This window comes from Arachis ipaensis, chromosome B05 (genome assembly GCF_000816755.2).
Source record: "Arachis ipaensis cultivar K30076 chromosome B05, Araip1.1, whole genome shotgun sequence".
Classification (NCBI taxonomy): domain Eukaryota; kingdom Viridiplantae; phylum Streptophyta; class Magnoliopsida; order Fabales; family Fabaceae; genus Arachis; species Arachis ipaensis.
The window spans coordinates 14,461,755-14,471,914 of NC_029789.2; the positions used below are offsets into that span (position 1 = coordinate 14,461,755).

General features: G+C 39.6%; 1 protein-coding gene across 1 annotated transcript; it reads right to left on the minus strand.

The window, feature by feature from the left end:
- LOC107640217 lies at positions 6,339–7,381 on the minus strand. Its single transcript, XM_016343762.1, has 2 exons — positions 6,882–7,381; positions 6,339–6,777 (listed from the first exon to the last, which is right to left on the minus strand). The coding sequence occupies exons 1-2, from the start codon at positions 7,379–7,381 to the stop codon at positions 6,339–6,341; spliced, it is 939 nt and encodes a 312-aa protein (XP_016199248.1).

Consider the following 10,160-nt stretch of genomic DNA (forward strand, 5'->3'; position numbering starts at 1 on the left):
AGAGCAGGGCGGGTTTTATACGGATTATTGTAGGCCGGGGTCAAGTAGGGCAAAAACCCACCCCATTGCCACTCCTAGAAAATAGGACTATCGAGCGCGTAACAGGGGGATCAACGAGAGTCGTTCAACAAGCGGCAGCGAGACATGCTACGGCAGCGAATGGCATGGCGCAATTCTTCATTCTCCATTACGATGAGCAGAAAGCAGCAGTGGGAGGCGGCGGAGTCTTCAAGTTGAGGAAGTAGATTAGAAGCATATAGCGAGCAAATTTTTATAATGGTCCTTGAGATTCACGCAATTACCTGAAATGCTCTCCGAGATCCAAATCTCCCTATAATGATCCTCCAGATAGAGCTTCGGACACCATAATAGTCCCTTTGTCATTTTCAGCGCTGAATCAACTACCGTAATGCTGATGTAGCCATCTTTTTGCCACGCTGGACAATAAGACCCAAAGTGCGACCTAAGATCCGAAATCCTAACCCTAAGCAACTCTTTCTTCATTTCCACACTCATCGCACTCCAGTAAGATTCCACCCATTTCCTCCTCTCAGTAGTAGACCCGTTCTTTGAATTCCTATGTCTCCTCTTAATCTGTGACCAGACCATAAAGATGAATCCACCCTCTCTCATCCTTATCTACTTCGTTCGGAGATTGGGGCGACTCAAACTTTTGCTGCAACAACTTTGCAGTAGTAACTCTCATTTCAATTGTGGACAATAGAACTCATTCACCAGCAATAGAAGAGATAGAATAATACACTACATAATTCACTGATGTACATATACAGAAACAGTTATGTTGTAACTGCTATTTAAGTACTGAATAACTTAACTAGAGTTAGATATTAATCTGAATTTATTAGCTATAGTTAAAAGTTAGTTACATTTTTAGTTATGTATATAAACTCCATTGTCCAATTGAATTGGACATGATTCACATTAATTTTATTTTCTCATTTTTTATTCTGTATGTTCTAAATACTCTCTCTCAATTCTTTTCACTCACCTTCACAAATTCTACACTCAGAGCATGAGTTTTCACATCAATCTCCTACCTCCTCTCTTCCGGCGTGAATATCTTGGAATATGCTTTTGATGTTTTATCCATTATTAGTTATTTTCTGGTTATACACATGTAGCAACATTATTTTATATGATAATAAATTAATAGTTATAGATTAAATATGATCAAATATATTTTACTATTTTAATCCCTGCATACAAGAGAATGACACCACGTTTATAAATTCAGTTATAACATATATGTTTACTTGTTGGGTGGTTTTGTACGCCATCATCGTATATCTAGGTATCTTTATGGCCCTTTCCATTTATAGTTATTAACCTCTCTCCATGAAATGATATATTGGATTCTAGATTATTTTACACCCCGAAGATATGGCAGGCGTACGTTGGCGTTTGTTTCCTGTTTACTTTGTGTTAGTAAAAAAAATTATTATATTCCTTAATTGAAAGAGAAATCCCAACGTGTGTTCAGATCAGGTACAAGTGAGCACGATCCTCAAGAGATTATACATGTAGCACAAAGGCTAGCACGTGAAAATGATGAGTATGTCAACAAATTAAAGGCCATAAACTTGATTCTTCAGGAACCAAAAATAACCTGAAAACTTGATGAATTTCTCCAAGTCTCGGATTGGCCAATTGTATATTAAACAATAAACTTGACTAAAAATTTTTTAAGGTAGAATGCGTTATAAAATTTAAAAAATAAAAAAATATTAAAAATAAAGAAAGAAAATAGAAATGCAAATTAAATTAAATATACTATAAATTGCAATACTACCGACCTAGTAAACATAAAAGACAAAATTGATCGGCTATAAGAATAATACTTTTAAAAGCAGCTTTCAAAATCCCAACTCGTTGCAAGCTTTTGCATGCTACACGTCTACTGAAAATTTATAGTGTTCCTGTGCGAAAGTGAGCTCCGAGGTATAATTCGGTCTGCTAGCGCTCGAACTGGCTTTTCTTGGAGCGGGGGAAGCGGAACGTTGTCTTCTTTTGGAGAGGCGACGTTGGGTACCTGAAAAGGGACTCCAACGCTCAAGTGAGTATGAGTGTGAGAGAGTTCAGAATAAGATTGGAGTGAATAGCGTACCTTTTTACTAGTTACGTGCTAGTATATATATTTGATTGTTTGTTGCTTATTCTGTTATTCGTATCAAGTTTGTTATTGGTTTGACGAAGTCCATGCTGACTGCTATCCGAGTTTATTGGGATAGTGGTAGCTTAAGTGGAGCGGTTAACTCAGAGGTGTTATCTTTGTTAGCTATATTGGGTTCCGAGATTGTTATTTGTGGGTCAGGGTTTGGGTAACGGATCATAGCCCCCAATCTTGACCTGTTTTTTGAGGCTGAGCTATAACAGGTCGAGCTTACTTATAGCTCGGAACCGAGTATAGTGGTAGCCTCCAAGGTCGACTTGTTTGCTCGCATGAGGTTTTTTGAAAAACTTGGTAAGATTGAAATTTTGGGCGGTAAATTGATTAATTTTTACAGGAGAGGGATTGTTGGGGGACGTGCGTTATAATTGTGTGTTGGGAATGGGAAAGGTTACGTATCATGGCCGTTGGTATTGGAGTTGGTAATCGTGATCAATGGTTGGAATTTGTTTGGGGTTTGGATTTTTTATCTGGAGGTGTGGCTTAGTAGGCTGGTAAAATTTTTGGACTTTTGGCTTGCTAGTTTTCATCTATGTCTTCTCTGCGTGGTTTTCGGAATGAGCAAAAAAGGTTAGTTACTGTTTGCTTTTCGTTTACGTTTCTCTTCTTCGAATTCTGTCCTGAACTTACTGATGGATAAGGGAAATGGTGTAATGGTTGATAAGAGGGTTAAGGGTAAGAGAAAAAAGGAGCTTGTCGAAACTGTTGATAAAATTGTGGAAGAGGTTTTTGTTTGCGATCCTGCGAATCCATACGGGTGGGTTGCGGACTCAGTGAAGGGTTGGGCTTCGAGTTTTGATAATGAGTTTAGCGTGTCTCAGTTAGGTTCTCCGTCGTCCTGGGTAAGGGAGGGTAGTGAAATAAACCTTAGGTTTATGCCATGCAGTGCCGGTGATCGGGTTTTTCATCGGGGGAGGGTTTTGAATACTTTTATATGTATAGTGCTGTGTTTGTGGAGTTAGGGGTTAGGTTTCCATTTTCTGAGTTTGAGTGTGGAGTTTTAATGCAGTTGAAGTGTGCTCCATCACAATTGCACCCAAACTCCTGGGCGTTTGTTAGGGCTTTTGAGATTTTGATGGGCATTTTGGAGATGGAACCATCCTTGGAAGTGTTTTTTGCTCTGTTTCAATGCAAAGGTGTAAAGAGGGGGTGTTGGTTAAATCTTGCTAGTGCTCCCGGACGGGCAATTTTTAGCCTCTATCGTTCCTCATATAAGGGTTTCAAATCCTTGTTTTTGAAAATTGGTGTGGTTGAAAATGACTTTCCCTGGTATATTGATCACTGCTTGTTAGACAAATTTCCCTTGTTCTGGGTTCCGAGGCCTAGGCAGATTCTAGGTATGGAGGTGATGGAGTATGAAAATGAGATGTTCGTTGAGTTTTTAGTGAATCATGTATCGTCCTCTTCTCTGCTCTCTGTTGTGGATATGCTTGATCTTGAGTTTGATAGGGATGCTTTGTCTGAGTATATACGTAAATAATTGTTTGTTTTCTTGTCTGTGTTGTTATTTTGTTGTTTCCTGGTTTCTTGATTTTTTGTATTGTTGCAGTGGAAAAGGCACCTAAGGTTACCTCTACGAGTTTGCGTGCACTCTTTCGGTCGAAGAATGTTGAGAGGCAGGGCTCAAGTAGTCAGGTTGCTGTTGAAGTGGGGGCCGAGGTGAACCAGGGTTCCCCGGTGAAGAAGGTTAACTGCAAGAGGAAAAAGGTGGAGAAGAAAGAGAAAGAAACTGATGGGACCGAGGATGTCCTTGGTGAGAAAGTCGTCGATTTAGAACAGGTGAAGCGTTTTGCTGATAGTCAGAGGGCTCTGCATGGTTTCAGGGGAAGTATGGCCTTTAGCTCGGTGAAAGCTGTTTCGCATTCCTCGGTCCAGTGAAACTCCTCTTGTTTCCGTAGATTTTTGAAAAAATGGTGTGATCTGTGGGCTACTCGAGGCAGAAACCTGGCTAAGGCTGCGAGTCGGCCGGTTAGTTGTTGGACCTCCTTGACTGTCTTTGGACTTCGCATGTTTAAGATTGCCTGGCACTTTTCTGGATTTGCTTCAATACCTTGGCAAGTGAGCATGAAGCCGAGGAATTTGCCGCTTTGTACTCCGAAAGCACATTTTTCAAGATTAAGCTTCATATTGTACCTTCGGAGTTGTTGGAATATCTTTGTTAGGTCTTTAACATGGTTTGCCGTTTGTGTTGATTTTGCCACCATATCATCGACAAAGACTTCTATGTTTCGTCCGATTTGGCTTGTGAAAATTTTTTCCATGAGTCGTTGGTAGGTAGCACCTGCATTTTTTAGCCCAAATGGCATAACCTTATAACAGAAATTTTCATTGTCAGTAATAAAGGCAGTTTTATCCTGGTCAGCTTTATGCATAAGGATTTGATTATAGCCATAATAGGCATCCATGAAACTTAAGCATTGGAAACCAGAAGAATTATCAACAAGTTTATCAATGCACGAGAGGGGGTATGCGTCCTTTGGACAGGCCTTGTTAAGGTCTGTATAGTCCACACACATCCTCCACTTACCGTTGTTCTTTTTTACCATTACCACATTGGCTAACCAAGTGGAATATCTGAGTTCTTTGATGAAGCCGGCGTTGAGTAGTTTTTGAGTCTCTTCCAAGGAGGCTGCTCTCTTGTTAGTGCCGAGGTGTCGTTTCTTTTGGGCTATAGGTCAGACTGTTGGATTGATGGCCAACTTATGACAAATGACGTTAGGATCTATTCCTGGCATGTCTGTCGGGGTCCATGCAAATAGGTCAACATTGCGTCTCAATAGCTCGGTTAGCTGGTCCCGTTCTTCTTCCTTAAGTGCGTTGCCGAGGTATGTATACTTGGAGTCATCGTTCTTGGTTAATTGGATCTTGGTTAGATCGTCTGTTGGCATTGGCCGCTCTTGATGGTTGGTTCTGGGGTCCAGGTCGGCCAGGGCAGGCAGTTGATCCGAGTTATATACTGCTTGAACGTATTGCTGTTCGGATTGTTTTGGCAGTTCGTCTTTCAAACTGGCGTTATAGCACTGTCTGACCTCTTTCTGGTCTCCATGGATAGTGATGACTTTGTTGTCCTGTGAAAGAAACTTAACATACAAATGCATAGTAGAAACAATAGCATTGAATGCGTTCAAGGATGGTCTGCCTAAAAAGATGTTATATGGACTTCTGCAGTCTACAACAAGATACTGTATATCTATTGTCTTACTGTTGGGATATTCCCCAAAGGTGGTTTGTAACCAAATATAACCTCCGATGGAGACACGCTCACATGAGAAACCTACCAGTTCTCCGGAAGATGGTTGGAGATTCTTGTCGCTGAGTTTCATCTTTTGGAAAGTTGAGTAGAAAAGTACATCGGCGCTGCTTCCTGGGTCCATCAGGATCTTCTTTACTAATGGTTCCCCGACTTGTGCTGTGATTAGGGGTGCACATGGGCCGGGTGAAGCCAGGTTTAATGTGACCCAGACCCAGCCCGAAATATACACCGGGTCTATTTATTAGACCCGAACCCGGCCCTAGACCCGATGAAATCAATACACTTTCGGACCACAATTATACTGGGTGAAAACCGGGCCGTTAACATTACATTACGTTGATACCTTCTTGTAAACTAGCATGTAAAAATATCCAAATTTCCAAGACTCCAACCATTATTTAACATGGTAAAATTCACTTAGAAAAATATAACAAGAACCAACCCTTTTTCAAAATTAAAGCATAACCACAATCAATACTAAAGCATAACCACAATCAATACTAATATTGTATAATAATACCAAATATTTAAATCAATACAAATAACACAATATTATGTATTAGTCTAAAGTCTTATGCATTCTAAACATAAAACATTAACTTATAGTCTTATAATGACTAATAACACAAAATATTAAGGTTTACAATACTTAAATTCCACATAAGAATAGTCATGATCCATCACTAATAACACAAAATATTAATTGTGTATGATGACCGAACCACCGGGTTGACTTCGGGTGACCCGAGCTATGGCCCGGACCCGACCCGAAATAATGATCGGGTCTATTTTTGAGACCCTTACCCGACCCTAAACCCGATGAAATCACACCAAATTTGCCCCTAAAGTGTTCGGGACCGGACCGGACCTTCGGGCCGGACCGGGTCATGTGCACACCTAGTTTCGATCATTTGCTTTATAGTCTTTGGGGATGAATGAGATTTCCAATCTGTCCTTATCGACCGGTTGGGATGTGGTGGATTCTGTCATCGTCATCATAGCTCGGTACGACCTTTTTCGTGTCGAATTTGTACATCCGCCACCTGCAAAACCACCAGAAATGCAGTTTATTATTCTGCGCGGTGGATTGATATCGTTATCTACCTTTTTCCCTTTATCTCGGGAGTTGTCGGTCGGTTTGGATTGTTGGCCGAGATCATCTGTGCTTCGCTTCCTTCCTTGGCTGTCAATATATTTGTCCAGTAGTCCTTGGCGGGCGAGCTTTTCGAGGACGTCCTTGGCTATTACGCAGTGGTCGGTGGTGTGGCCGTACTTCTGGTAGAAGGCACAATACTTTGATCTGTCCACATGGCGATGGTCTTGATATGTACCGGCCCTGTTTGGGGGTTTGATAAGTTTTGAGTGCAATATATCCTTTATGATGTCCTCCCTTTTTGCATTGAAGGGGTGTAGTTGTCGAATTTGGGTGTTAGCCTGAACGTTCTCGTATCCATTCTGTTGTTTGATTGTCTGTTTTGCCTTTCCTCATCTCTGCTTAGGGTAGGTTTATCTGCTCTTCGTAATGCCCGAAATTCTTCCACCTGGATCTGGGTAGTTGCTTTTTTGCGGAACTTGGCCAGGGTTTTCGGTTTTGCAATGACTATGGATTCTTGGAATTTCCCTGGTCGGAGGCCGCTCTTCATGGCATGGAGATGGACTTCGGGGTTTAGATTAGGTATTTCGTTGGTTACTTCGGCAAACCTGGTCATGTAGTCTTTTAGGCTTTCGTTCGGTCCCTGTTTGATGGTACTTAGGTAATCAGAGTTATGGACGTATATTTTGGATGCGGCGAAGTGGTTGACGAACTGGTCTGCTAGTTCGTCGAAGTTAGAAATGGATCCTTCAGAGAGGTTGGAAAACCAAATCAGGGCAACTCCATCTAGGAAAGTTGGGAAAGTGCGGCATAAGATCGGGTCGGAGTCCTTATTCATGAACATCATAGCCTAGAATTTGGTGACGTGGACATTGGGATCTCCTATTCCATTGTAAGGTTTTAAGGTTGATGGTAGGGTGAAATTTTGGGGCATTTCGAAACTCATGACTTCTTTGGCGAAGGGGTTGGTTTTTTTTTTTTGGTATTCGTTTTGGTGGTTTTGGGGATGGTGTGTTTGGTTTCTGAGCTGTGCTCATCATCATTGTCCTTGTTTTCGGCACTTTTGTGTTCTCCTTTACTTCGGTCGTGCCCCATCTGTCGCAGAAGCTCAGCCATTCTTTGATTCTCGGTCCTGAGGGCCTCATTGATTGCCAAAATCTCCGCCTGATTGATGGAGGGAGCGTGACTGTGCTCGTCTGCCATCTCTTATGTCCTACAAAAGGAAATAGAGAGATATACAAAATAAAGAAAAGGTGGGTTAGATTAATTTCGGGCCGCACGGTGGGCGCTAAATATTCCTGTGTGAAAGTGAGCTCCGAGGTATAACTCGGTCTGCTAGTGCTCGAACTGGCTTTCCTTGGAGCGGGGGAAGTGGAACGTCGTCTTCTTCTGGAGAGGCGGCGTTGGGTACCTGAAAAGGGACTCCAACGCTCAAGTGAGTATGAGTGTGAGAGAGTTCAGAATAAGATTAGAGTGAATAGCGTACCTTTTTACTAGTTACGTGCTAGTATATATATTTGATTGTTTGTTGCTTATTCTGTTATTCGTATCAAGTTTGTTATTGGTTTGACGGAGTCCATGCCGACTGCTATCCGAGTTTATTGGGATAGTGGTAGCTTGAGTGGAGCAGTTAACTCAGAGGCGTTATCTTTGTTAGCTATACTGGGTTCCAAAATTGTTATTTGTGGGACAAAATTTGGGTAACGGATCATATAGCATTCACAAAATTTTAAATATTGACTGATTATATTAGCTTATTAGGTACTAATTTTTTCATTTTATTCCATTTAGTCTATTGAGCAATTAATTTGACTTAAAAGTTTATTTCTTATGAAACTATTTAACTCAATTTACTATTAGTGAAAGCCGAAAACAAAAATATTTGGTGAACAAGTGCTTTTATAGTATACCAACACATATAATTTAAGAAAAAAAATATAGACACAAATGCGTAATTATAAAAATTCAGAAGAAATTAAATATAAATTAAACGGAATAAAAAAATTCTTTATTCATTATCAGTTAATATACTAAAAATCTCTATATGAGAAATGTTCCAAAATAAAATCTTAGATCTAATTCTAGATTTTTCTGTACTAGACCATCAAAACATCTATTACTTTTTCAATATTTTTCGTATATAGTCATTAATCTAATTATCTAACTGATATTTCATATTAAATTAAATATAAAATAATCATATTTTTTTTCTATTCCAAACTAGGAATGTCAATGGAGTAGGCGGGGGCGGAAAATACCTCCTTACTCCTCAATCCTCATCTTCACCTCCAGATTTATTTTCCGTCCTCGTTTTTTGTCATGAGAGAATATTGTTCTCCATCTCCATTCTCCACAGGACCCCATTTTTTCGCAGGGACCCTATTCTCCATCTATCTAATAGTTCTAACTAATTGTTAATTTCCATATGAATAGAGGTGTAATCATTCATTCTATACAAAACCAACAAGATTTTATACAAAAAATCTAAACGACAAGATGGTGACTTCTTTCGAAATGACACAGTCAACGGCGAGCCAGAAGACAGAGAAGTGGACAAGGTGGGAGACGCAGCAACAGAGAGGAGAATGGACACGACGACAGAGTTACGGAAAGGAACGCCGCAAATAGAGAGCACGACGCGGTGAGGATCATGGCACGGTGAGATGTGACGATGCGGTGAGAAGGGAGAGTGGCGAGAGGGTGGCTGCAAAGAGGTTGGATGGAGTATGGATAGCGTTAGGGATTTCTAAATTGAAGAAGGGTTATGCAAATGAGGATTAGGAGTTTTGGGTTTCTATATATATATATGTGTGTGTGTGTGAAATGACTAAAAATCATATACGAGAAATAAACTATTAAAGACAATTCAATAAATTTATGAATTTCGGAGATTAGCGGGGATGGGGCGGGGATCTCCACTCGGGTTCCCGCGCTTGTCTCGGGAGAATTTTATCCCACATCTCCATCCTCACGAAAAAAATTCTCCACAATCGAATTTCCATTCGAAACAGTCCTCGTAGAAATTCTCGCGTCTCGAAAAATTTTGCCACCTCTATTCCAAACTCATGCTCGTGAGGCCCATTCCTTTGTCAGCTGGAATGATAGGCCACGTGACACCACGCAGGAGATCCTCGGAGTTCTAGACTTCTATTGTTCATAATTTGTTAAGGGATTCTTGACATACAGAATAAATAAAAATGTTGAGTAACTCAATTGCATTGATTTTTATATAAAATTATTAATTTTATATAAAAATAATTATATATAATTTTACACTTAAATGTTTCTACTTTGATATATACTAAAATCAGCTAGACGAGCTAATCGAATTCTTTGTTTTCGTTTATTACCATAATTTCTTTCAAGAGACAGCAACATTTGAAAGAAAGAAGTGATGGATAGGCACATAATGAAGGAAAAACAAAGAGATACTAAGGTAAGAATAACTAAGAGAAGAATTTATCTATCATGTACTCCATAGATATAGATTAAGATTATAAATTGAGAAAATTTTTATTAAAAATATAAAAATTTAAATTTTAATATATTTATTTTATATTTATTAAATAAAAATTTTAAATTTTTTATTAATAATAAATTTATCATGTATCTTAAAATTAAAGCAC